Below are 26,971 nucleotides of genomic sequence, written 5' to 3'. Positions count from 1 at the left end.
TGACAGAGTTTTGTCTTACTTTATTTTGTTTGAGGTTCTTGTCAAGGTTTGTTATGTGTCCTGAAGTGATCTTGTGAGGAAAGGAGAGAAGTTATTTCAGCAGGAAAGTGGCCTAAGGCAGCCTGAGGAGATGAGGCAGGCTGGTTGGCTGTATCCTGGCCTGGAACCTGGGAGCCTAGGTCTCAACCCTGCTTCTCCCGTGAGCAAGTCCTCCTTTTCCCCGAGCCTCCCGGGCCTCCTGTGCGAGGACAGGGGCAGGGAGGTGGGGCTGCGGCCTCCACAGGCCTCCCGCAACCATCAGCACAGTGCAAAGGCTGGCTCTGTCTAGACTCCGGGGGGCTGCGTCCTTGCCGGGACAGCAGGTGCTTCTGCCTGTGTGGCCCAGGCCTTAGCTCCTGCTTGGAATCAGCCCCGCATCTGCACTGGCTGACCTGCAAGGACTGCAGGCCGTGTAGACTCTGGCCTCTCTGATGCAGCCTTAGCCATGGGTCACCACGGGCTGATGGCAGAACCATGATTGGCAGGCTCAGCAGTGAGGGTCTGTTACAGGAGTCTGGTGGGCGACACCTCAGCTGCCTCCAGGGGTCTGAGTAAAGGGAAACAGGCTGCCTCACGTACCAGCCCACTGGGAGCCTCCGTTCCTTGGTGCGGCCTGGGCAGGAAAGGCGCTGGGAGATTGACCCAGGATAACTCTAGGCAAGCAGCTGAACTGTCATTAAAGCAGGAGATGGCAGGGGCGCCTGGGGGGGCTCAGTCGTTAGATGTCTGCCTTCGGCTCAGGTCATGATCCCAGGGTCCTGGGATCAAGCCCCGCATCATGCTCCCTGCTCAGCAGGGAGCCTGCTTCTCCCTCTCCCGCTCCCCTTGCTTGTGCTCCCTCTCTCGCTGTGCCTCTCTCTGTCAAGTAAATAAAATCTGTAAAAATAAGTAAATAAATAGGCAGGAGGTGGCAGTCAGGATTGTCTAGTGCCGAGCCACCTTGGCTTTGTAAGCACGTAAGTGGGGAGACCGCTGCTTGTCCAGCCAGAGCCTTGGGCTGGGAGATATTTGTCCTGGGCGCTGGTCCCAGCTCTGCCACGGATTCCCTTGTGGCCTTGGAGAGGCAACTGAAGACTCAGGCCCAGACCACAGACCCCATTCCCACACAGACACCAGCTTGCTCACAGTGGGGGCCCTGAAATGAGAGGGGAAGGGGTGCCCGGGCACGGGTCTAGAAAGGCTGCCTCCATCTCAGGGTGCCACTCTAAGGCAGTGCACAATGCAGGGACCCTCTGGAGAGAGGGGAGGAGGCAGACAGAGACCTGGAGAGGGGAGGAGGGGGCCTCAGCGGGGCTCGGGGCTCTGCCCAGCCCAGATTAGGTAGGTGTCGTTTGCTGGCCAGAGATGCCATCGAGCCTCACTGAGCAGGTGCTGGATCCTTTGTCCTGGCACTCCTGGGAGCTCAGGTTCCATCTTTTCAGGAGGCCCAGGGGATGCCTTTCCTATAGAGACTAACTCGAAACCTAGCCTGTCCCTTGTGTCCCAGAGGAGCTGGGGGGCTGGTGTCCCAGTACCTCATGAATGTTAATGGGCAGGCAGGGGAACAGCCTCTCTCAGGAGGAGGTGTTGGCCATGCCCCGGCTTATCTGCCCAGCTCGGGCTGTGTAATTCAAAGTGGGCTACCCAAGTGGGGTACCCAGGCCAGGAGCGGTCAGGGCCTCTGCCTGCCCTGCACCACCGGACTCATGGGGAGAGCATCATGGAGTCCCCACATGTGCCCTCCTTGGGGACTCCCAGCCAAGTGTTTCTTTATTTTAAGGCAATACATCCCACCTGGACAGACTTTGGAAGTTCAAAAAGAGAGAAATAATCTCTCACAATCTACAGATAACCACTGTCCCCATCTTGGTGTATTTCCTTCTTTGTGCTTTTCAGTTGTAGAGATTTAGAACTAGACGGTCTTTGGTTCCATTCTTCTCACTTCGTGGTAAACTGAGGCCCAGAAAGGGGAGGGACTTCCGAAGTCACCTAACTACTTAGAGCAGAACTCCAGCAAGAACTTGGGTCTCCTGGCCCCAGATTGACTCCAAAGACGGTTTGTATAAACGGGAGCAGCACGGAAGAGACCAGCCAGAAATGTGGAGGGACTGGAAAGTGGGAGCCAGGGGTAGTGGGAAGCCTGGGCCATCTTCCCAGGGGTGGGGGCTGGCGGGAGCATGCGCACTGCCCACTGTCCAGAGGCCCTGGGCCAGCACTTGGAAGACCGCCTGTCTGGTCCTGCAGTGGACCCTTGGGGGCAGTGCTAGCAAGACTCCAGCCCACGAGGACAAGCAGGAAGACTCGCAGGGAGAATCCCACACAGAGCCTGGCCCCAGAACATAGTAACTACTCAGTAACCTTGGGCTGTGTCTTCCCTTATCCCATCTGTGGTCCTTTCCGAGCCCCAGCTCTGCGGGCGACCTGTGGTGTGTCTCCTGCTGTCCTAGCTCAAGGCTCACGAGGCGCCGTCGCCAGCTTGGCCACTGACCATTTCCAGCCGAGAGCCGAGAACTTTTTAAGAATGTGTCGCCTGCTGTCGCCTCAACGTTTGGTTGGAGAGCCTCACACAGTCTGCCTAGGGCCTAGTCGTTCCCTCGTTCAGCAAATGCTGAGTGTTGACCATATGCCAGGCTACAGCATGTGCTGGGAATACAGATGACGAAAAGTGCTGTCCCTGGAGAGTAAAAGTCAGACTGCTCTGTTTGCCTGGGTCCGTTTCGCCGTCTTTCCTGGTCCGTGCAGCTGGACACACGGGGTCCTGGTGGACAGGGAGCTGGGCACTCGCAGAGTCCCCACAGGGCTGTGCCCCTGCAGCCACGCAGAACCCAGGCCCAGCCTGTGACCCGTGAGCCTCTCCACCGCCCAGTGAGGCTGGGGGGACTATGGCATCGTCCACATCTGGTTCATCCTCCTGGAATTAGTCACGCGACCGGGTTTTCTGTTAAACAAGGGTGGCTTTCCTGAAGAGGACTGTACCTCGCGTTGGAATCCTCTGTCAAGTCTTTACACCCAGGACAGGCACTATAGAAGGCTCTAGAAAGGGCCAGTGCCCAGTCTGCTCTCATCCCACCTCAGACCGGCCCTGGGAAGGGTGTGGTGATCATTAACACCCTGCTCGGGGGCTCCCAGTACACTGGGGTCCCAGGGAGAGTGGCCGCCCCTCAGAGATGACCTCAGATGGCCTGGCCCCACTTTCTCCTTTGGTCTGGCTGACACCACTGCCCCAGGTCAGTCACATGGACTCTCCCTTCGGTCCCTCGGCCTCTGTGGGACCACCTCTGACAGCCAGCCCCATCTCCTCTGCCCAGACTCCCGTGTCACCCCTCCCAAGCAGGCTCGTGGCTGGAGTCTGGCCTGGCCTCAGCCCCGTCTAGCTTTGTTTTCTCCTCTGTCTTCTCCTACCTTATGACCCTTAAGGACGAACAGTCCTCCGGGTTTGTAGGAGCAGGCGTGTGATGGGACTTAAAGCCATCTGGAAAGCGGGCCTCCGAGATAGCGGGGGCTAGCTGCTAGTGTCAGCGTGGGCCTCGCCATGGGCCACCCTCTGCCAGGCCATGGGCCGGACCCGCACAGCGGTCGCGCACGTGCACCCTGCCCCTCCCCACCTTTGTTTGCGGCTCCAGCTCGCATTTCCCTTCCTCTGGCTCACACATCTGCGGTGCTGATGGGCTCTTTGTTCTGACTTCGGCAAAACTTACTTGGGGCAAGTGAGAGAGGAGAAGTCGTCCTAGGTAGAGCCCCGGACCGGCTCCCACACTCGGCAGGCTGGCACACTGAGGCCATCACCAAGAGCCCCTTGGCCTCAACAAGTCCCCTCACCTCCCGGAGACACGCCACCCCTTCTGCGGGGCTGCCGTGGGACCAGAGAAGGCAGCGCTCTGTAAGTGGGGAGTGGGGCGCCTTCCTAAAAGCCCCAGCAGCCTGACTGGGGTCAGGGGCCGTTCGAGTGTGCGAGCACAGAGGCAGGTCAGCGACCAGCAAGAGATGCTGGATTCCTAGGAGAGGCCAACCAAAGAATTTGCCCTTAGTTTTTAAGTAGGCTCCACGCCCAGCACGGAGCCTGACACGGGTCTCAGAATCACGGCCCTGAGATCAAGACCTGAGCTGAGATCAGGAGTTGGACGCCTAACCGACTGAGCCCCCCCCAGGTGCCCTAAGAATTTGCTTTGAATACTAATAAAAACAAATAGTTTCAAACTAGGGGCGCCTGGGTGGCTCAGTGTGTTAAAGCCTCTGCCTTCGGCTCAGGTCGTGATCCCAGGGTCCTGGGATCGAGCCCCATGTCGGGCTCTCTGCTCAGCAGGGAGCCTGCTTCCTCCTCTCTCTCTGCCTGCCTCTCTGCCTACTCGTGATCTCTGCTTGCCAAATAAATAAATAAATAAATCCAAAAAATAAAAAACAAGTAGTTTCAAACCAGTTTATGGTTTACAGAGGACTTTTTCATGTAGTTCGTTTATTCCCTGCAGCAGCTTTGTGGGGCGCCCCCATGGGCTTGAAGGGTCCTCTTCACATTCATTCTGTAGACAGGGAGGCCCAGCTGACTGGTGAGGGGCAGAGCTCTGGCCAGGCCTTCTCCCTCCCCACTCTGGGCGCCTCCCCCGCCTGCCTGCGCACGTCAGTACCTTGTGGGGACAAGGCGGCTAAATGTGACCCCCTGGATGAGTGTCTGCCATCCCGTACAAAGCGGGGCATCCGCACACAGCTGCGCGCAGAGCTCATCAGACCCCATGCCCTGTGACAAAGGCCAGGTCAAGCTGTGTCTCAGGTGTTGGGTTGGCAGCTCGGTCCTGGTTATGGCACAGAATCGTTAGCCTGAGATCTGTCCCTTGGTTGGCCTCCTCTCTGAACAAGCCTGAATGTGGGGGTCACTTATCTGAAGCTTATGTCTCCAGTGATTTTTATTCTCATCTGAGCGCGTTCAGTCCCGTCCCGTCCGCTGTGCTTCCCCAGCCTGGGCCGGCAGCCACCATTCTCTCTAACCGTCCCGACTCAACTCCGCAAAACAGAGCACGGTCCCGTGTGCGCGAAGCCCTGTGCGTGGGGTGACGAGGACGAGGTGTGCTGTCCGCCCTCAGGAGCCGCAAGAGCTCCCAGGGGAGAGGAGGCTGCTTTGCGCCTCTGTCGGATTAGTGAGAGCTGGGTTGTGACAGGGGCCCTTGCGTGTGGAGCACTGAGGAGTGTGAGGGTGTGGGAAGGCTTCCTGGAAGAGTGGACGACAGAGTCGAGCCTTGCAGAGGGTCCCCAGGCCGAGTGAGGGCCCCACACGAGGACAGAGGGGTGGGGAGCCCAGCAAGCGGTCCGGCTCAGGGAGCAGATGCAAGAGCGCTGGGGGGGGGGGGGCTGGCGTCCTCCCCCACAGAGCGTGGCCCCAGCCCCCTGAGGGTCAGGCTTGGGTCTCCCACAGACCCCAGAGGGTGTGATGTCCGTGTGGAAGAGGGGGCGGGAAGCAAGGAGAGAGAAGGCACAGGGTCCCACTGGCGGCCTGAGGCATCGGTCAAGGAGAGAGATGCCAAGGCAGGCACGTGGGGACGGAGAGGCGGTGGGCTCTGTCGGGATCTCAGTGCCACAGTAAGACCTGAGAACCAACTCGCGGTGGGAGGCAGAGGGCCGGGGGTCCCCACCTGCTCCCTCCTTTGGATCCGGAAGGTGGGGGCGTGGCTGGCTGGGGTGACTCTGTGGCGGGGGCTCTGCATGGCCTCCACCCGGGCTGCCAGCGGCACCGCACAGGGACTCATAGAAATAACTCAATGCTGGGACAGTGTTCTCACTGTGAGATTTCCCACCGAAGCTCCTGAAAGAGGGCTGTGCCAGGGCCTTCCCAAGAGCCCTAGATGACTTCGAAGGAGAGATCCTCCTCTGCCGCCGGGGCCGCTGGAGCCAGTGGACGGAATTGGCCAGGAGTAAGGAGGCAGTGGGAACCTCCTGTCTGCGGCGGATACCCCTTGTGACGCTGCCAGGCCCCTTCCCCGGGCCCCAGCTCCCACCTGAGAGAGGGACCATGCTTCCTTATGGCAAGAATTCTCAGAGCTCAAAACAGACTCACATTTTCTTAGTTGAGAAGAACGGGAGGCCTCACGCAACCAAGCCCTGTCTTTTCCTGCTCTGCAGCATCTGAAATTCCAACTATCTGGTTTTGAAGTATGTCTGCCGTGCAGGGGGCCAGAGCCCCCTGGGAGCAGCCAGGCTCCTCTCGGATGTCCCCCTGCCCTCTGGAGGAACAGGCTGGCTGAAGGTATTGGGAGGAAGTCCAGCCCAGCAGACAGCCATTGGCTGTCACGGGGGGGTCCCAGCAAAGGGATGGGGAACAGTTACAGTGACCGAGACCAGACCAGGCTGGCAGACACAGAGACATCTGAGTAGCCAGCAGAGCCCAAATCATGTGACCTCAGTGCTGGAGGGGCCCTGGCTAGGGTACTGGAGGGCTCCAGTCCTTATACCAGGGGCCAGACAGGGTCTCCAGGATGGGCTTAGCCCTGGAAGAAGGGCGACTCCAGATTCAGGCAGGGCTCGGCAGCCAAGGCCAGGCCCTAGAGTGAGGCAGAGCAGCTCAATTTTCCAGAAGTCCAGCCAGCAGCAGAGCAGCTCAGGCCCAAGTCCCAGAATGGGATGGGGAGGGGGGCCTGAGTTGTCTTAAATCCCTCCTGCCTTGGCCAGGACACGCGGGTGGAGGCACAGAGCCTCTGGGTAGGGGTCAGAGGACATCTGTCCGACCTGTGGACACTGCGGGCTGCAGCCGCTTGTCCTGTGGCTCTTCTGGTGGTGTGTCCCAGAAGGGCACAACCCCATGATGTAACAGAGAAAGAGAGTGGCCTTTTGTGGGTTGTGTGGGTCCGGCTCTGCTGCTCGCAGTCTGTGCGACCCAGAGCAAGTTATTTCCCTTTTCCAGCCCATCTCCCCCAGGACAAGTCCTCTCGGTGGCCAGCAGGGTTGTGAGAGTGAAAATGAAGTTAAATTAGGGAAGTGCCTTGGCTCTGCTGGCTAGCGGGGTTCTCCTGCCCCTGCTTCCTGAGAACAAGGCAGAAGGGCACTAGGACTGGGGCCTTGCTGAGGAGGAGACAAAAGAGATCCCTTATCAAGGATTTTTTTTTAATTTGTTTTAATTTTTTTTTAAGATTTTATTTATTTATTTGAGAGAGAGAATGAGAGGGGATAAGGTCAGAGGGAGAAGCAGACTCCCCATGGAGCTGGGAGCCCGATGTAGGACTCGATCCCGGGACTCCAGGATCATGACCTGAGCCAAAGGCTGTCACTCAACCAACTGAGCCACCCAGGCGCCCTGTTTTAAATTTTTTAATGTCTGTCCTGAACACATACGTTACTTAGAGTCAGAAAAAACAATTCTTGTAAAAAACAGAGCAAAGTGGTATATGTTTAATAACTTCCTTTTACAAATGTGTTTAGTGATGGGGAGAGAAAGCTCACGATCTCATGCCTGTCGCGTGCCAGGCCGCCCCACCAACATGCACAGAAGCCATGTCTGTCCGTGGGCCGACCCCTTCTCTGCCACCCGTGCTCTGAGGGCAGCGGAAGGCACCAAGCAAGGGCAGGGCTGGGCAGGTCCACCCCGGGAAGCATCTTCCCTTGAGTGCTGGGAGGCCCTCTCCCCCCACCAAGCAGCAGGCCCAGTGCCTGCCATCCGGGTCCTCTTCCTTCCCTTGCTGGAACACTGACGCGGGCTAGCAAGGCAGCAAGGCGTGGCTTGCTGAAACTTGACTGGAGATGATCCTGGGGCCCAGGACAGCGAGGTCTGGAAGCTGTTGAGCGTGGAAGCTCACTTTGGGCATGAAAAGATTCGACCCGTGTTGTGTCCCACCTTGTGGTGGGGACGGGGCCTTTGAGGATGGGTAGGTTTGAGACTTCTGCGGCAGAAAGCCTGTCATCACGGGAGGTAGTGTCGTCCGTTGTTGGGATCAGGCAGGAGGACCGGCCTGGGAGGCACACAGGAGACCCCTGTGCTCTGGCCGGAGGCCTGCCCCAGAGGATCCATCTCAGCTCTGAGGTTCTTTTGCTGTCTCTCCCGCTGTGCCCCTGATCCGGGGGACGATGTGCTCATCGCTCAGCAGCTCGGAGCGCTTGCTCGGGAAGCCTTCTACACGTGGTGGATTTTGTTGTGGGCTGAGTGGGCTGCCACTCTGTCCTAGGGAGGAGACAAGCCCCTTCACCATGTGGTCAGGAAAGAATGAGACCCGCCTGCCCAGACTCTGCCCTGTCCCTGTGCCTCTGTGCCATTCCCCAGTGATACCCGAGCTGGCAAAGAGAAGGAACAATCAGCCTTTTCTCAGTTTGGGGCAGAAGCCTGTCTTTTCTTGTGAATGTGGCTCGGCACCCACTCCCCATCGGAACACAGGGCACTTGCAGCAGGCCTGGGCTGCTCTGGGCCCTTGCCTGCAGGGCCAGGGTGTGGCCTGGCCAGTGACCGCCTCTGCCATCCCTGCCTCGCTGTGCCCACAGCTTCAGGCTCCCAGATGGCGGGCAGATGGGCCCCGCATCATGGTGAGGAGCCGGGGATGCGGCTGCACCAGACCAGCTGCAAGTCCCTGGCTCGGACGCTTAACCCACCATCAGGGTCGGACCTTTGCTCACAAGGAGGACAGAATGGATCTCCTGGTTTGGTGATGCCGAGTGCGCTGGTGGTCTTAGGAGGAACGGCCTTGTGGTCCGAGAGGGAGGGGAGAGGGCTCGGAAGCTGGACTGTCTCTGAGCCGTGGGAGCAACACGGTCTGGTTCATGGGCTCTGGGAGAAGAGCCCCGGGACAGGGACAGAGAGGTGGTTGAGGGGACAGGCTGGGGGCGGCGTTGGGCCTGTTGAGAGGTCAGGGACAGCTCCTGTGGGCCAGGAGGGCAGAGGCAGGAGAGTTCCAGGTTCGCTTGCCAGGGCCTTTCTTCGCTAACCTCTGTGCTTCTGTGCTTCTGTGTCCCACAGGCCCCTCCACACAGCGTCAGGTGCAGAATGGCCCCTCTCCTGAAGAGATGGACATCCAGAGAAGGTAATCCCGCACCCAGCAGGGCCAGTGGCCCTTCGACTCCCAGAGACGGTCACTGGCGGGGGACAGGCCTGACCAAAGGGAAGTGGGAGCCAGGCCTCTGCAGCTTTCCCAGGGTGAGGAAAGGAACGTGTAGTCTCGTGGAGACTTCCAGTCTGCAGCACCCCGGGTGCTGGTCCGTCTTACTGAACTCAAGCCTCCCCCACGTGTCCGGAGGCGGCTGTCATGCTGTGGAGGGTTTCGGTAACATGACCAAGGCCACGCTGCTGGAGCTGGGCGGTGGACGCCCAGGGCTGTCTGCCTGAGGCCTGGGGCCTAGGCTCCATGCTGGGCTGCCCGACACTCCCTCACTGGAGCCTCCGGCAGGGGCCACAGCCTCAGAAGCATCGTAACCCCAGCCCACTGACCACGGCTGGGACAGAGGCCGTGAACACCCTGCGGGGGCTGCCGCTGCTCTCCGACAGCCTGGCTGGGGCTGTGGGGGTGTCCTTGTTCGCCAGCCTGTGGAGCCGGCAGCTCCTGTGGGATGTGGGCCATAGGTTGACACCCACCACACTCCAGGGAGTTTCTAACGCGCCTGAACTGGGAGGAAGGCCCAGTGTCATTGCCCAGGAGTTACAGAAGAGTTCATGGTGGCCGAGGAGGGAGCAGCTGCCCAGGTCATGTTGCCAGGGAAGGCAGGGCCAGGGAGGGCGCCCAGCCTGCCATCGCCTTGGCAGGGGCTCTGCGTCTCTGAGAGGCTCCGGATCGGGCTCTGTGGGAGCTGTGTCCGGGGCCTGGGCCTGGTGCAGGCCCTCCCCACCCAGGTTCTCAGAAGAGGGGCTGAGCCGGGGGCCTGCAGCTAAGCTCCTGGAGTCCTGGGCTGGGAGTTGGGGAGGCCCCGTGCCTACCCCTCAGCTGGCTGGGAAGATCTCCAGGGCCCTCCTGCCTCTAGCCTCTCCCTCAGTCTGAGGAGTCAAGGCCACGGCTCCATACCTCTGGGAGCCTGCTGGCTGTGAACCCTGGGCAGGTTCCTGCTCTAGGCCTGTTTCCTCTTGGAACACAACAGTGGTGTTCTCGCTCCACTGGCCTCAAAGACATGAGGCAGAGATGGGAACGTGTTTCTACGCTGCCTGCAGGCAGGAGACGCTCCTTTCCTGACTTCCCACGGGTCTCTTAATTCCGGGGGCCTGTCTTCTGGCCTGGCAGCAATACAGCACGTTGCCGTTTGTGAAGGGCTCTTACAGGTTTGGGCTGGTTTTACTCCTCACCCTGGCCTCCCGGGCTCCTGCTACAGGTACCGTCCCTCACACGAGCCAGGAGAGCAGAAAGGACTTGCCTAAAGTAACGAAAAGTTAGGGAGAACCAGGACTGGCAGCCCGCCTGGCCCCCGCTCCACCCTCTCAGGTCCTGGGGCTGCTTCCACCCCAAGAAGGGCGTGCGTGAGCCCCACCAGATTCAGGAGTCAGTGTAGGCAGCAGATGGGTCCAAGCAGGTCTCTCCGAACTGGTTAACCACTGCCCTGCATTACCTCAACCGCCCACCCACGCCCACCCACCCACACCCGGCATTCCTTCTCCAGGCCGCTGCCTGTGGGCCGGAGCGCCCCCTCGAGGCCTGTCTCTCAACTGCATGAGTCAACACAGGCCACTGGGCGGGGGTGGGGGGGTGGCACCTGCTTGTCACCTCACATGGAGGGAGGCCCCAGGGAGAGGTGACTTACGTTGACACCAAGCACCAGAACCTTGTATTCTCTCGAAAACAAGTTCTTAAGTCCACACCTGATTTTTAAGGATTCCCAAGCGCCTTCATTTTGCTGAGGACATCTAAGCCTGTGGATCCTGCTGGGAGGTTGGAGTTTGGGGACGTTTCAGCAGTTTGGATAGAAAAGCTGGTGTAAGCACTGCTGGGAGCTTTTCAAACACGTTTCGTCCCAGAAAGGTCTTTTCCGTTATCTCGTAGGGATCACGCAGAGCCCTTCCAAGAGCCCCCTGGACACATGTTGTCACTGCCTCTCCAGAGAAGCAGCTGAGGCCCGGGGAAGGGGTGTGACTTGTCGGTGCTCACAAAGCCACCGTCCCAAAGCAGGAACCAGAAAGCTCACTACCTCCCAGTGGTCTTTGCAGTGATGTCGGGTCCCTCTGGAGGAGGTGCTGTGTCATCGGCCTTTCTCGCAGAGGAAAGCAGCCGTGTTTTTTCCTTCCTCCGCGCTCTTACCACTTCCCAGAGACTTGCTGAGCAGTGGCTGCGTGCCGGGTGCCCCCACCGGAGACGCACCCCTCGCTCTGAACCGAGGACACAGCGCGACATGACTGCCCGTCTCCCACTCTGCCCGCCGCCCGTCCCGCCTTCCCCGCCAGGCGGAGGCCGCTGCTTGCCTCCCAGAGCAGCTGGCCCTGTGCTTCCCGGGCAGAGCAAATTCGAGTGGGTGAACACCCGCTGAAGCTGGCCCCTCTGCAGGGTGTGCGTGACTCCTCGAGCCCCCTTCCGCCCCGGCATCTCAGTCCCAGGTTCCGTAGACATATCTGTGCGTCGGTGGCCTCACACGACCCGCCCGCGAGAGCACCGAGGTCACTCTGCCTGAAGGCGCTGGGACTTTCGTGCCCACTGAGGCACACGTAGCATTGCTAACAGAGGCCTAGTCTGTGGCTGGATCTGGGGTAAAATGAACGAGGACGTGCAGCCTTAGTGTCCGCTTCTCCGGCAACCAGCAATGCCTAAACTGTTCCAGGAAACTTAGGTGTAATAAGAATGGGGGCCCCCGAGGTCAGGTCTGCTGAGGCCAGAGGCCCCCAAAACCCAGATGGGCACGTCCAGCCTGGGGAGAAGCTTAATCACTCAGCCAGATGGCCGCCCCAGCCTTTATGAGGGGCTCCCTGTTCAGGGGGTGCCACCAGCCCTTGCCTGTTTGGGGACCCGGAGCCAGTCACATGCCCCGCCTCCTGTGAGTGACGACAGCGAGCCCGGCGGACAGGGCCGGGGCAGCCGGGGCGAGCTCACGGCCAAGGCCCCCAGCCCCGGGCGTGCAGCGGCTCTCGGGAGTGCCAGCGACACCCGACTCTGCAGCCCGCGCTCCGGACACAGAGCCACATTGTTCTTGGCTCCGGGGCGTCAGGCTTGCTCTGCTGTTGTTTTCCAGACAAGTGATGGAGCAGCAGCACCAGCAGCAGCGGCAGGAGTCTCTGGAGAGAAGAACCTCGGCCGCAGGTGAGCGCCCCTCTGGGGCCTGCAGCCCTCGCCGCGCCCAGTCCCTTCGCGGGGCACCTCACGCCCTCCGTGAAGAGCTGCTTGCTGCCTGGGTCTCTTTGTGACAGTCCCATCCGCTGAAAGCAGAGGGACAAGGGGACAGAGCTGGGGGGAGGGGATGAGCTCAGCTCTGCCTGGCCCTCGCCCGCTGGCCTCTGGTCCCCCAGCACTGGCTGTCCGAGTAGATGCTGCGTGGACACGGGCCGTGGCTCTGGCACCGTGTGGAGGGCTAGGGACACACTGCACTGAGCCAGGCACACGCGGCCCCAGCCCCAGGGAGCTCGGTGTCCGGTCAGGGGCACAAACGAGTGGAGCACACTGAGCCGTCCCGGCGCCCACGTGGTGACCAAGTCCGTGGTGACCAAGTCCGTGCGAGCTGCGAGGCCACACGGAGGCGGGCCCCGCCTGCCCCGGGAGTCAGACGCCCTCCGGACAAGGGGCAGGATCGTCCTCACCGTTGACTGGACCCGAGCTCAGGGAGGCTGGAAAAGGCTCCTGAAGGGGGGCAGTGCCGATGAGGAAGCCCGGGACTCCCCCGGCCAGTGGGCGCCTCCGGATCCTGCGTTTGTGCACTGGCCTCCAGCACCCTGTGCCGGGAGCGCACCCCGGTTCGCTGACGGAAGACCGAGCAGCACCCCGCTCAGACACGCGGCCGGTAGCGCCTCCTCTCAGCTGGACTTCTGCACCAAGACCCCTGGGGCCCCCAGTCACACGTCACCCCTTTCCGTCGCCCCACCAAGCTGGCCTCCGGGCGGCCCCTTCCGTGTTGTCCGGTGTCTCTCTGGCACTTCCCACCCTCTTCTGACCCCGACCTCGCTCCTTCACCAAACTCAGCTCCTGCCCCTCTGGCACCATCCCGGCGCCGCGGCCACTTCCGCGAGGAAGTCTGAACGTCCGGCTCTGCTGTTGGAGCCCCTCCCCCACGGGCCCCCGTGTGCCCACCCCAGGAGCTCCTGCCGTCCTGCCACTGTTACAGACGGGCCTCCGTCTGTGTGGCCGGCTCACTCCTTGCCCGCAAGGCCATGACCGAGAGCCCATGGCCACTTTCACCAGCGCTGCACCGTGCCGGCCGCACGGTGCGGGCTCCCTGGGTGCTGGGGGTGGTGGTGGGTGGGGGGCCGAGGACAGCCCAGCGCTCAGCATGGCTCCCTAACATAGGCCCCACTCTGCCCTGCGGCCTCAGTTGCCCACCACAGGCCACGGGTCAGTCACAGCTGCCTCTCAGGGACCCACAGGGACTGGTCCCTGGGGAGGCTCTGGGTACAGGGAAGGAAAAAGAGATACAATTTGTGCCACCAAAGCACCTCATCTCTCATGGGAAGACCACCATTAGAGCAAGAGAAGGCTGAGCTCAAGGGATGTTAAGTACGTGACACTCTGGGTCCCGCCAACGCCCAGAATGCTGGGGACGCCAGGGTTGGGAGTGACGGACCAGGGCTGGGCTCATTCCACGGGGGCTTCCTCGAAGAAGCACCTTGAGCTTATCCCTCAGAGGACCAGGCTGCCCTCTGTCCCTCCTTCCAGAGAAGTAGCAGCTGGGAACTGGGGACCGACTAAGCCCCACCCTTGCCTTTCAGGACCCATCCTCCCACCGGGGCACCCCTCCTCTGCAGCCAGCGCCCCCCTCTCGTGTAGCGGACCCCCACCCCCTCCCCCACCCCCTGTCCCGCCTCCCCCCACGGGGTCCACCCCCCCGCCCCCACCCCCACTGCCAGCCGGAGGAGCCCAGGGCGCCAGCCACGACGAGAGCTCCGTGTCCGGACTGGCTGCTGCCTTGGCTGGGGCCAAGCTGAGGAGAGTCCAGCGGGTAAGCGTCCACGGGGGCGGGCGGGCGGGCCGGGCACCGCTTTCTAGCTGCCCAATGGGCAGTGCCTTCCCTCATCTGCAAGGCACGGGGAAGGCCTTCCAGCTCTGCCACCTGGCAAGCAGCAGCCCCAGGCCAGTGGGGAGACTGACGCATGGCCACGGGTGCAGCTGGCCCAGCAGGCGGTGGACGGCTGCAGGGTTCGGACTCAGGCCCAGGTGTCCTGGATCCAGGTCCTCCTGCCTCCCACGCCTGCCCTAGAGGCCGGCGGCCTGGAACGGGGAGCAGCCACGGGGCAGCGGAGTGCGGCTAGGATTCTGGCAATACCTCCAAGACAGAATTTGGCTTCTTTCCCAAGAACTGCCTCCTCCTGGTCACGGCTCACCCACCTTAGCAAGGGCACTGACATGAGTCAGCAGAGCTGGGCAGTGTCTAACTGGGACCAGCCAGTCCCGGGCCCTTGCTGGGCTCTTGTTGGGTCGCCTGTGAGGCTGGGGGCTTAGGGCAGGGAGATGGGATTCGAGAGCCTCGGGCCTCTTGCGATGCCACCATCGTAGGAATCCTGTCCACGCTGGCCTGCACCCACCACAGACACCAGCCTAAAACGCGACGTCCTTACCCCTTAGCCAGAAGATGCGTCCGGAGGCTCCAGTCCCAGCGGGACCTCCAAGTCTGACACCAACCGCGCGAGCAGTGGGGGTGGTGGAGGAGGCCTCATGGAGGAAATGAACAAGCTGCTGGCCAAGAGGTGGGTGTTCAGCGCCCCCCAGACTCAGCTACTTGGCAGGGATCTCCTGCTCTTCGGTGTCCAGGTGCAGCCTTTGCCCAGCCCCAGGGCCCACTGTCACCTGGGCTCAGCCAAGCAGGGGACTGTCAGTCAAGCTCCCCTTCTCCGGGGCCCAGCCCGAAGCAGCAAGCCAAGCAGAGTCCTCTCGGCTCTCAGCCCCTCCTCATCTCGTTCCCACAGCTTCCCCGTACCAGCATCGCTCCGAGCAGAGGGAAATTTGGAGATCATCTTAGAGATCGGTTCCAGGGAAAGAGGCTCATTCCCCACACTTAAGATCCCAACAGAAATGAGCTGGCACGGCCCGAAGTGTCCCACGGCGAATGCAAGCTGCGGGGCCAGTCCTGTGGGGGCACTCGCTGGGGGGCACAGGGAGGGGCCTTCTGAAGTGGCAGGAGCCCAGAGGACACCACCCTGGGAGACGGAACAGGAGTTCCGTCCACGTGCTGGCTGGGCGCCGGGGCCGCGGGCTGCTCAGCCCTTCGCCACATCAGCAGGCGTGCTTCTGGCCAGCGGCCTGTCACTGTGCCTCACAGTCGCTCCCCCGCTGATGCAGCGGCCGAGGGGCCAGGCGGCTCCTTCTCAGAGGGGCTGCGGAGCTTGGCTGTCCCTCGCAAGCGTGGCGCGCCAGCAGGAGTGTGCTGGCAGAGGTTTCCGGCGCCGTGGCTCCCCGGGCCGATCAGAATGCTCCTTCTTGTGCACAGCTGCACCCGGGCCTCACTCCAACTGTGACTCCCACCCCCCCACACCTCCTCTCAGTCTCTGGCTGCTTCCCTGCCCTCAAATGGGCTCGCCCTGCACACGAACCGGACAGTGGGGCAGCCCCTTGTTAAGTGTACACAGCTCTGTGACAATGACGGGAACCCAGGCCCCCGGAGGGCAGGCACTTGGCCTGGTGCTTTGCAGCAGGGGCCGAGCCAACAGTTCCTGCCAGGGCCCCTGCACACATGGCTGGGGACAGCAGAGGGAACCTGCTGGGAGTGGCAAAGGGAGCCGTCAGGTTGACCCATGGGGCACGCAGGTAACCAAGAGCAGGGACAGTGAGCAGTTGTCACACAACAGCGTGGAGGCTCACAGGGCATCAGGGCTACATGCCAGTGCAAGCCTTTCCCTGGGGAAAGCCAGGAGGCCTTCACAGAGGAGGTTCCACACAAGCACAGCCGAGAAGGAAGCGAACACTTGTCCAGGCTAAGGCGAGTGGGCAGTATTACAGCACTGGGAAGGCTGAGAAAGCCACTGGGCCTGGAGCCCAGGGCGTGGAGGAGAGTGACCACAGGTCAGGCTGCAGGGGAGCGCCTCACTCGCAGGATGTCAGGCTCCACCTCCCAGAGCTGAGCAGGGCCTTGTGTAAAAGTATATTTGGGGGTGGGAGGGTGTTGTTTTTTGGGTTTTTTTTTTTTTAAGATTTTATTTACTTATTTGACAGAAAGACCACAAGTAAGCAGAGAGGCAGACAGAGGATGGGGGAAGCAGGCTCCCTGCTGAGCAGAGAGCCCGATGCAGAGCTCGATCCCAGGACCCAGAGAGCATGACCTGAGCCAAAGGCAGAGACTTCACCAACTGAGCCACCCAGGCGCCCCAGAATTGCTTCCTTCTTGTGAGGAAGAGGTTGGCGAGGAGGCGTCCCCCAGTTTCTCGGAGGAACAGCTCCCCGCGGGCTTGTCCCTCGGCAGTGACAGCCTGGCCTCCTAAGTTCCACATGCTGCATGCTCCGGCAGCTTTGGGAGCCCGAGCGGCCTGTCTCCGGGGAACACTAAGGCCCTGTAGATACGGGAGTCAGCCGGATGGAGATAACCACCGAGGCTGAGGCATAGGGGCAGGCTTCAGAGGCTGAGAGATGGCGTCCAGGCAAGTGGGGAGCAGGCGGACGGAGCAGAGGACATCAGTCCCAGCTCTCCGGGGTCCTCCCCTTTCTGAGCGGGGCAGGCTCACAGTGGTTTTCCAGAGCAGGAAGGGTATGGCTGTAGGACTAAGTTCCGAGGTCTCTCTCCTTCCCAGAAGGGTGTGGGGTTCCCTTACCCAAGCCAGTCAGCCTGAAGACCGAATGCTCCCCCAGCGCTGACCTGTGACCGGGGGATGCCTCTCCCGGTCCCCTGGGGCCTGGCCTTCCTTCAGTGTCCTAGGAGCATAGCTGCCACGTGGCCAAACCCAGGCCCCCAGGGAAACTGGACAGGGTGCAAACCAACTTCTTCCCATCCTCAAGTGCTGTAAACAGATGTAGGAATGTCCCCCGGGCCCTGTTCTCCCTGCCCAGACCCGTTTTGTGCCCAGGGTCATGGGACGAGCACAGAAGGCCCAGATACTCCCCAGGCATCAACATGGCCGCTTGAACATTTGCCTCCTTCACACCAAAGTGGGGTCAGATCCCCACCACAGGTTCCTCTGAGGACCAGGCTGTGTCTGGCAGAGGCATCTGGGTCTGCGTGAGAACCTTCAGGAGCTGATTTGCACCTTCTTCCTCCTTGTGTTAGGAGAAAAGCAGCCTCCCAGACAGACAGGCCGGCGGATAAAAAGGAAGATGAAAGCCAAGCGGTAAGCAGACCCCAGCCCTTGCCGTCCCATGTGCCTGCTGGTGGGAGACACCAGGCCTTTGGGGCACAGACATGCACCCGGCTTGGACATACCTGTGACAGAAACTTCACCAGCAGGTGCACAGGAGGGACAGGAGATTTTGGGGGGACCAGGGAGCAGAAGGTGCCCAGAGCTCGGGCCGCATCTGTTCTCCTGCGGGCCGGCTGTGTGAGCTGGTGGGGACTCCCTAATGGGCAGCGCTTGTGGCCGGCCACTGAGAAGGTCTGCCCTGCTCTGCAGGAGCCCACGTCTCCCCGCACAGCCTTGTGCCTCCCCACCTACCCCGGGGCTAGCCCTCTCCCCACCAAGGTGGCGGGTTTGTGCCTGTTAATGGCGGTGGTCATCGTCTGGCTGATTCTTTATTTTCTTTTTTTTTTTTAAGATTTTATTTATTTGACAGAGATCGCGATCAGGCAGAGAGGCAGGCAGAGAGAGAGGAAGGGAAGCAGGCTCTCTGCTCAGCAGAGAGCCCACCGTGGGGCTCGATCCCAGGACCCTGGGATCATGACCTGAGCCAAAGGCAGAGGCTTAACCCACTGAGCCACTCAGGCGCCCCTGTCTGGCTGATTCTTAAGGCAATACGTGCTCATTAGAAAATGTGAGGAACAGATGCTACCCCGTGGCCGGGTCCGAGCACCCTGCCCCTGCCCCGACTGCCTTCCTCAACAGAGCGTGAGGGCAGAGCTGCTCTCTCCCGTTTCAGGAAGAGCCGAGCACCTCTCCATCCCCGGGGACCCGAGCAGCCAGCCAGCCACCTAACTCCTCAGGTAAGGCACCCTGTCCCGCCCTGCGACGGGCACGAGGTTGTGGAGGCCACAGGTGGGGAGAGGCCGCTTCGCCCGGGCTCCCGCTGGTTCTGCACACTGTGTGCGGCATCTGCTCCGAGCCGGGCCGGTGCTCTCCAGCGAGGAGGGAGAGGCAGAGAGGGCAGGCGGGCCAGCACCGTGCAGCGGAGGGCTGCTCATGGGCTGGTGTGGCTGTCTCCGCCATGACACTGCCCTTCAGGCTCTCTCCGCCTCAGAGCTGCTACCAGGGATTCAGGATCCTGCGCACGCCTCCCTGTCCCGCGTCCCTGCCCCAGGGAAGGGGTCTGTGTTTCCCGGTTAGGAGGTGACGCATTCTGCTCAAGGCCACACGCCTGGAGCCTGGATGTGGTCCCACCTAACGAGCGTGCAGGATGAGTGTGCACCCCCCTGTGTGACCTTGGGGAGACCCTCCTCAGACCCACAGCGGGCCTCCCCACAGCCCCTCGGGGTTTTTCTTCTGCCTCTCTGCTCACCTGCAAAGCCAGGGAGTTCAGTGGAGTCCAACAGCTCTCTCGCAGTAAAATGGAACACTAATCCGGCACCACTTAGCAGATGGAAGGAGCAGCAGCTTTCAGGGCCTGAGCAGGAAGGGCGTGTGGAGCACGGGGCGTGGAGCAGACGCGCGTCTCGGGCCGCGGGTGTCCGGGCAGGGCCCGCGGGCTGCCCCAAGAGATGCCAGGCCCAGAGCTTCCTCCGCCCCACTCGGCCCTTTGCTGGAGTCGTGGGTCGACCCCAGAGGTCACAGTTAAGAGGCTCCCGACCGCAGGGCTCACACTCCCAAGCAGAGACCCAGCCAGGGTGAGAGGCCTCAGAGCCAGGCCGCAGCCAGGCCGAGGGACTGGGAGCTGTGTCCTGAGCCGGGAGACACAGGGTGACAGCAGGGCCCTCCGCAACCTTGCAAGGGCCACCTGGCCCTAAAGGAGGCCGGGAGCAGAGAGTCAGGTTTCCAGCTCTACCCGAAGCCGACCTTCCCGACGGGGCAGCTCTGCGCCCTCAGACGTGGGGGGCCTCCAGCGGCCTGGGGTGCGGTGGGGGGTGGCCGCTGAGAGTTCTCCCAGCTCTGAGGCTCTCCGTCCACTGTGTGGATTGACAGAGCCTGGCCGGAAGCCCTGGGAGCGGAGCAACTCGGTGGAGAAACCCGTGTCCTCGTTACTGTCCAGGTGAGCGGCCCTGGGAAGCGTTGCTGAGAGTCCGGTGGGGCCAAGGCAGGCGACGGGGCAATTCACATGTCTGTTTCATTCCGTGCCCTAGAACCCCGTCTGTGGCCAAGAGCCCCGAAGCTAAGAGCCCCCTTCAGGCGCAGCCTCATGCTAGGTACCGAACAGCCCCGTCTCAGGGGCCTCCTCTGTCCCTGCCTGTGACTAACACTCCCAAACCTGCCCCGTGTCCTGTCACCTAACAACTTGCTCTGGGAAAGGGTGGCCTGTTCCTTCAGACCTGGGGCAGGCAGGGCTGGAGGGACGCAGGGGCCGTGCAGACCTGCCCCTGGCTGTCCCCTCCCGGAGGGAGAGACCAGGGCCTGGGGGCACAGTGAAGTGAGGCTGACATCGAAGCCCGGCCCCGGGCTCACCGACTGACTTCCAGCAAGCCGGGTGGCCTCTCCTGGCCTCCGCTCCTCCCCTGCCCCATAAAGAGATAAAGAGGCCTATAAACCCGTGCGTCCTGCGACAGCTGTGTGGTGGCAGCCGCTGGACACGGGACGTGCTCACCAGCCACAGCCGTGTGCCGCAGCTGACCCCGGACGGGCCGCCCCCGCCCCCGCCCACAGCACGCACAGCCGCCTTCCCCCAGAAGAAGCACGTCTCCCTGACTGTATTCCCAAACCAAAAGCTGGCGTGATAGCAGGATGGAATATTCCAACCGGAGGGGCCCCAGAAGTGAGAGGAGGACAGCCACACGGTCACGCAGGCCAAGTGTGGCCTCAGGTGCTGGTCCCTGGAGCCCATGCTGGGAAAGGTCTCCACTGCCACGCCCAGGCTGGACGGGGTCGCGCTTCCCACGGAGCGGGGCGCCGGGGCGCCGGGTCTTGCAGAGGCTAGCGAGGCTCTCGGGGAGCTCCGGCCGGCTCTAGCAGGAACAGGGATGACGGGCCAGGCATCAGGAACGGGCTCTCAGTGGTCAGCCAGGTGCTGGGCTGGGTCCAGCGCGTCCCTGCCAGCAAGGAGCTCCTTTTCTATCCGGAGGCCTGTGCACAAGGCAGCTGCGGCTGCCCACGAGGTGCTTTGTGGAAGACGGGGGCACGGCAGACCGTGCTGGGGACAGACGTGCTTTAGCACGTGGGCTGGGGCAGGCCTCTCAGAGCAGCACTGGAGTTGCCCCGGCTGAGAGCCTGCCCTTGCAAAGAGAGCGGGGACAGCCTTCCAAGCTGGAGATGGTAAGTGCTGAGGTCCTGTGACCAACCTGCCAGCTCACAGGACAGACAGCCACCAGGGGGCCTAGCAGGGGCTGCAGGTGGGGAAGGCCGAGGGAGGTGCGCTCGCTCCGAGGGGGCACAAGAGGTCACGCGGCGGGAGGCCTGGTCTTCGAACTGTAGGCACAGGGCACCGTGGGGAGCCAGCACTTTCCCTCTGGTTGTGAATGGGCAGGGGGACAGGCAGGGGGCAGGAGCCCAGCGAGGCCCAGGCCTCTGGGGCTGCACCGCAGCGGGCCCAACACTTCCCACAGGTGCAGCGTGATGGGCAGCCAGCTGTCCCTTGCCCCGGCAAGGACACTGTCCGGGGCTGTTCCCCCTTGGGCTGGGGCTCTGCACCCCTGAGACCCTCCACCCCTGAGACCAGTCTGTCCTCTGCTTTCACAGAGGGCTCTGAAGGAGGTGTGTGGCAACAGTCCGTCTCGGGGTGGGATGGGGGGCGTTGGTGCACGTGGGGAAACTGAGGCCCCAAGAGGTGAAGCAGTTTGCTCAGGAGGCCCGGAAAATTGCTGCTGGGACAGACACTGTGCCCGCAGGCCGGATGTGTGGGGCCGGGGTCTTAGGCTGCACCTCGTTCCCGTCAGGATCCAAAGTGAGGCTCCTTCCAAACCGCACTGGGCCTCCTTCTCGAGTTCAGCCAGGCGGTGGGGGCAGAGCACGCTCTTTATTTCCCCCCCCCCAAGATTTTATACATTTATGAGAAAGAGGGAACAGGGGAGGGAGAAGCAGGCTCCCCGCTGAGCAGGAAACCCATTTGGGGCTCGATCCCAGGACCCTGGGATCATGACCTGAGCCAAAGGCAGACGCTTAACCCACTGAGCTGCCCAGGCGCCCCTGCTCTTTTTAATTCCTGCTTGGGCACTGGACCACTGATCTTGACTTACTCGGGATCGTTTTCCAAGCTCTATTAAGGTCTGACATCGAACACTGCCCGAGTTTGCATGCTGACCCACGAGCACGCAGCGAGGCGCTCCCCAAGGTCAGGTTAGCTGACACGGCCGCTGCCTCAGTTTCCAGATCCGCTGGCTTAGCAGCTCTCAGGTGCATGACACCATGTGCCTCCCTGCAGACCCCACAGTGCACGGGAGACCCCAGATCTCCCTCGTCTCCCCCCACGCTGAGCTGTGTGCTCTTTGACCACCCCCACCCCCCCACCCACCCCCACCCCCACCCCCGCCTCCTAGCTCCAGGCCACCAGCCACTGCCTCTGTCTCTGGGTGTTTGGCCTCGTGCGATGGCACACGTCAGCGGGACCACGCTGTGCTTGTCTCTCTGCCCGGTTTCACTCTGTGTCACTCTGCGTCGCGCCCTAGGGTCACCCTGTTGTGGGGTCTGGTATGCCCGTGTGCGTGCCGGTGTCTTCCTCATCCGTCTGTCCATCAGCAGACGCCTGGGTGGTTTCCACGTGGAGGCTCCTGTCAGTCATGCGGCCGTGACCTGGGTGGGGGGCCCTGGCTTCAGGACGGTGGTCTCCTTCCCCTTCCCTGCTGCCCAGAAGCAGCCCTGGTCTGTCTTGTCGGGGCCCTCACCCTGCTGTCCGCAGCGGCAGGCACTGCTCTCGCCCTGCAGCCAGGCCGGCCCTACCAGGTGGCGTTGTGTGTCTGCCGTCCTTCACCCTGAGGGACGGAACATTTCCCCCGAGCTGCAGGCCCAGACCGCCATTCTCCCCCCGGGGGATGTGGGGATCACTGCAGTGGACCCTTCCGCACGGGTTTGAAAGCCTGAGTGGTCAGAGGAGCATTTTGTTAGGATTTTCCAGGGACGGTTCATGTATGAAACATTGAAGAGCAAACTAGCTAACCTTACAGCAGCTTTTCAAAAAGTACAGTCCATGCCTCAAAAGAGCAGAACCACTTCCAAGGATGTTTCCTGAAAAGAGTTACACACTAGGACCGGACCGGTTACCAGCAGTGGATGCCTTTAGGAGGAGTGTGGTCTGTGCAATTTTGATTTTGCAATTGTACTTAATGCCGTCATCACTAGCTTTCCCTAAGCCTCGGGTTAGCCAGGAACCCAGAATCCTCACGAGAAGCAGCAGGTGTTTCTCCAGAGGGGCGGGCACGTGACCTGCATTGCCACATCTGTGTACGAACTCGAAGATCAGAAACAGCCCGTCCTAGCCCAGAGTTGGGAAGTTCGGTCACAGGACCCACAAGACCCTCTTGAGGTGGAAACGAGCAGCCATTAGAATCGTTTTTAGAGTGGCCAGAGGTCAAAGCAGAAAGCATTTGAAAGACAATGGGAGGAGGACCGTGCTTGGCCCGGGGTTCTTGGCCCTGTGCTAGGCAGCTGTCCCACACAGCCTGCTTCCCCACACTGTCCCCACGTGGTGGGCAGGCCCTGCCGCCCTCTTACCGCGCCCTGCCGTCCTCTCCAGGATGAAGCCAGTGGGGAGCGTGAATGATGTGGCCCTGGATGCCTTAGACTTGGACCGGATGAAACAGGTAAGCGTGACCGTGGATCAGTGGGTTAAGCGTGACCGTTCCTGCGTGGCCATGAACGAGCCCGTGGCTGGGACCCTCTGGGGTCCACGCAGTGAGGCAGGCTCCGCAGAGCAGCTGGAAGTCTGTCAGGGCGCCAGCAGAGGAAGGGGGCACCCACGCCCAGCGCTGGGCCCGCAACCCTGTCCTCACCAGAAAAGCACCCTTGTCGTGGACACTCCAGCCTGCTCTAAGGCTACCCCCACCCCTGGGAGCACCCCTGGTTTCTGCAGGACTGGGGGCGGGGGGTCCCATTTAAATTCTCTCCAACCCACGGGGCACCTGGGTGGCTCAGTGGGTTAAGCCTCTGCCTTCAGCTCAGGTCCTGTATTGAGCCCCGCATCAGGCTCTCTGCTCAGTGGGGAGCCTGCTTTCCTCCTCTCTCTCTGCCTGCCTCTCTGCCTATTTGTGATCTCTTGTCAAATAAATAAAATCTTAGAAAAAAAGAAAAAAAAATTCTCTCCAGCCTTGCCCTGTGGGGACACACGGCCCCAGGCAAAGCTTCCCCCACTCTGCTCCCTTCAGGAGATCCTCGAGGAGGTGGTCCGAGAGCTCCACAAAGTGAAGGAAGAAATCATCGATGGTGAGTGGCGGGTCTGCCCTGGGTCCCCGGGGAACAGCAGGACAAGACAGCCTGTCCCCCAGGGATATAAAGCAGCAGTGCTGTGGTGTGGCCCAGCCAGAGAGAGCATCCTGGGCCCGAGGCCGGCTGTCCCATGCTCAGTCCCATTCCCCTGACCCCCACATCACCCCATTCTCCGGTCCAGCAAACTGAGGCTCAGTTAAGTGACTTGTCTAAGATAAGCATCTCCCTGGCGGGGTGGCGTTTAGTTCTGCACTCAACCAGCTTCCTGCCTGGGGTAAACGTGTGAATGTGTGCAAGGGGAGAGGGGTCCGAAAATGCTTTCCAGCGCGAGACTGTGGAAGCCACCTAACAGTCATGTCCCTCGTCTGTCTCCCTGTCTGTGCACTCGGACTGCTGCCTTTGATCACCAGGTTTGGGCTAAGGCGGCAGCTGCCTCCCCTCGGGGGTCAGGGGTGGGGGTTGTTGCGGGACCAAGAAGCGACAGCACTGGCTGTGGGTCTGATGCAGTCTCCAGCTGGCTAGGCCCCGTGCTGGGGGCCAGGCATGTGCTATCCCGAACCAAGAGCCTCTGGCTGCAGGGGTCACGGCCCTGATCACATTCGTTCTTCCGGTTCCTGCCGGAGCCTTTGAGACAGCTGGCTCAGGTCTGGAGCCAGAGGAAAAGGAGGCATTTAGGGAGTCGCAGACCGGCCCACCCTGCCTCCCTTCGCCACCAGAGGCTGGGCCTGGCCCCCATGGCAACAGCGGGGTACGTGGGCCAGAGAGGGCTCCATGAACTAAAAGGGTGGGTGCTGTGAAGACAGAGGCGGCCCCCAGGGTGGGGGCTCACTATGGAGCAGGCAGCCCGGAACCGCGGCCCAGAGCTAGGACCGGGCCATGCCCTGTCCTTGTCCTAGCAGAGCGCCCTCGATTCCTGTTTGTCCGTCCACGCCCCCCACGGGCCTGGGCCAGGCAGATAAGGGAGTTAATGAATGAAGAGCAAGGCCAGGCCCCGAGCCAGAGCGGAGACACAGGCCAACCATTAACTCCGCTTTATTGCTGGGGGCCCCACCGGGGAAGGGCCGGCCAGCTGGCCCCAGGGCCAGAGCCGGTGAGCACCGTGAGTGCACCGCCAGCCTGTGTGCAGGGATGGAGACACTGGGAGGCAGTGGGGAAACGGGCCGGGGGGCCCATGCGCGGGTCTGGGTCTGCGGGAGGCAGGAGGGGCCCAGCCCCAGGCAGAAGTGACCTCGGGATGGGTCCTGCCTGTGGCCGATGGGCCTGTGGGAAAACGCAAGCAACGTGGTGCTTCTTGGAAGCCCTTCTGGCAGCGAAGCACCCAGCACTCTGCTATTGCAGCTCCAGGCCCCAATCTGGGGACAGCCATGAGGGGTGGGGACAGGAGGAAGCCGGGGAGAAAAGCCAGAGGCTTTAAGGCTCTGTCTCGTGCCCTCTGGGAGCCCAGCTCAGGCTCTCAGAGGACTGAGCAGGGCAGACAGCAGGCAGGCCTTGTCCCCACCGCCCTGAGCCGCCCTGTCCTGTCCCCCAGCCATCCGGCAGGAGCTGAGCGGGATCAGCACCTCCTAGGGCCACCGCCCGAGACCACAGGCCCACTGCCGGCGGGGGACAGCGAGGAGCCCGGCCGGCCCCAGGCCTGCAGCACACGCGCACGCACTGAAGCCGGGACGTGCTCCGTTCAAACGTCTTAACCTGTGATAAAATATTAAAATGAGGAAACAAGTTCAATTTCTGGATTTTTTTAGATTCTACCTGACACAGAACACCAGGTCTACTCGCCTTTTTTGTATTTTATATTTGCCTATTGAAGTGTACATTTCTTTTGGTTTATAGAGGACTCCCCAGATCACGCGCTTCGTTAGACGGTTTCCGAGTTTTCTCCTAGGTGATGCTCTTAGCAGCTTGGCTGGCAGGGGCAAGCGGTCCCCAGCGTCGTGGTGGTCACGTCCGTCCACGCACCGCGGTGTCTGTATCCACGTGGTAATAAACGCTTTCTGTCCACACCCCCGGCTCCGGCTCAGTCTGTCGCGCCAGCTCTGGGCCACTCCGAGGGGGGCCGAGGATACCCCTCTGGGTAACGGCCCACCAACATCGTGGCCCGGAGCCGCGAGAACGAAGCGGCCACCTTGGTGGGCAGCTGGGCTGGAAGCAGACGGGGGAAGAGGGGAGCAAGAGGGGGGGCCGCTCGGCTTCCAGCCAGGGCTCCTGGCCACGGCCACAACCACCGCACTCCCCCCCGGCCCCCACCCCCGAGATGGGCCTGAGCGCAGCCCACACCTGCAGCCTGGAAGCGCCCGCTCCCCTCTGAGCACGGGGCGGCAGTGGCGGCCTGGGCTTAGCAAACCCGCAGGAAGTGACAGGCTGCGTCTTCCAGGAAGGACCAAGGCCCTGCCCTCTGCCCCCAGCTCCCACTGAATGCACAGCCCAGCACTCCTCAGTGTGCGCCCCTTTGGAAGCCAAGAGCATCTGCCCCGGGATGAGGAGGAAGAGGGGCCCAGCCAGCGGGCAGGCCTGCAGGTACCATCTCCTGGCCCCAGGGACACAGCAGTTTGCCCAGCTGTCCTGGGGCGGCGGGGTGGGGGGGCTCCTCAGGGAGAGGGGGATGAGGCTGGGGACCCCAGTCTGATGGCGGGACTGCTGTTTTCTGGACACCCCAACGGATGGAGTACTCCAAACAATCTGGAAGACCGAAGTAGGACAGCTCTGCCTGTGGGGGTGAGCGGCCGGGCCTCCTCTCAGAGTGGCTGCCCCACCCCCACCCCGTCCAGCAGAAACTCTAACCCAGGCCATCAGACTCCCCACCAAAGCCCAGGAATCCTGACCTCTAGGGGCGGGGTGGGGGGAGCTGGCAGGTCATGACTGAGCTCACCCAGCTCCCCGGGGAGCCTCCTCCCCAGCACAGCCCTGCAGCAGGAGCTGTGCTCCTGGGTCCCCCGACTCAGGCCCACCTGTCTGCATGGGGAGAGACCGCCGGTCCACCCACGCTAAACACTCCAGCCACGCTGCGCGTGCCTCACACAGCAGGCGCTGGGGCCTGCGCCTCTTCCCGGGCCATCTCAACGTCTGGGGGATGGGGTGGGCGTGGATGTGTATCTGGCATCCCCAGCACCCACCCACCCCACACCCCTCACCACACCCCCGCCCCCCCACCCCCGGCCTCCGGGCAGCAGCAACTTGCCTTCCTCCTGCCCTCCCTCTCCTGGGTCAGCTACCTCAGCCCCAATGCACCGGCCCAGGGGGTGGTCCTCTGTCCCCCAGCCTCAGGGGCCACGCCTCTCCGGGGGCCCCAGGCACCCGTCCTGCTGC

General features: G+C 61.9%; 1 protein-coding gene across 4 annotated transcripts in view; it reads left to right on the top strand.

The window, feature by feature from the left end:
* The window catches only part of EVL (Enah/Vasp-like), a 141,566-nt gene extending 115,898 nt beyond the window's left edge, over positions 1-25,668 (top strand). For 3 of the 4 annotated variants that reach the window (XM_044229994.1, XM_044229992.1, XM_044229993.1), the window contains exons 4-14: positions 8,942-9,005; positions 12,121-12,188; positions 13,805-14,034; positions 14,658-14,779; positions 17,287-17,347; positions 18,090-18,153; positions 19,286-19,352; positions 19,444-19,506; positions 22,980-23,046; positions 23,608-23,665; positions 25,197-25,668. In XM_044229994.1, the coding sequence (XP_044085929.1) occupies positions 8,942-9,005; positions 12,121-12,188; positions 13,805-14,034; positions 14,658-14,779; positions 17,287-17,347; positions 18,090-18,153; positions 19,286-19,352; positions 19,444-19,506; positions 22,980-23,046; positions 23,608-23,665; positions 25,197-25,234 (902 nt within the window). In that variant the 3' untranslated portion in view covers positions 25,235-25,668. The remainder of the gene's footprint in view (positions 1-8,941; positions 9,006-12,120; positions 12,189-13,804; positions 14,035-14,657; positions 14,780-17,286; positions 17,348-18,089; positions 18,154-19,285; positions 19,353-19,443; positions 19,507-22,979; positions 23,047-23,607; positions 23,666-25,196) is intronic. The other variant, XM_044229995.1, reaches the window with a different exon arrangement.
* Positions 25,669-26,971: the final 1,303 nt, after the last annotated feature.

This window comes from Neovison vison, chromosome 13 (assembly GCF_020171115.1).
Source record: "Neovison vison isolate M4711 chromosome 13, ASM_NN_V1, whole genome shotgun sequence".
NCBI classification, from domain to species: Eukaryota; Metazoa; Chordata; class Mammalia; order Carnivora; family Mustelidae; genus Neogale; species Neogale vison.
The sequence above is the reverse complement of the archived record's forward strand: the minus strand, read 5'-3'. Positions and strand labels throughout refer to the sequence as shown.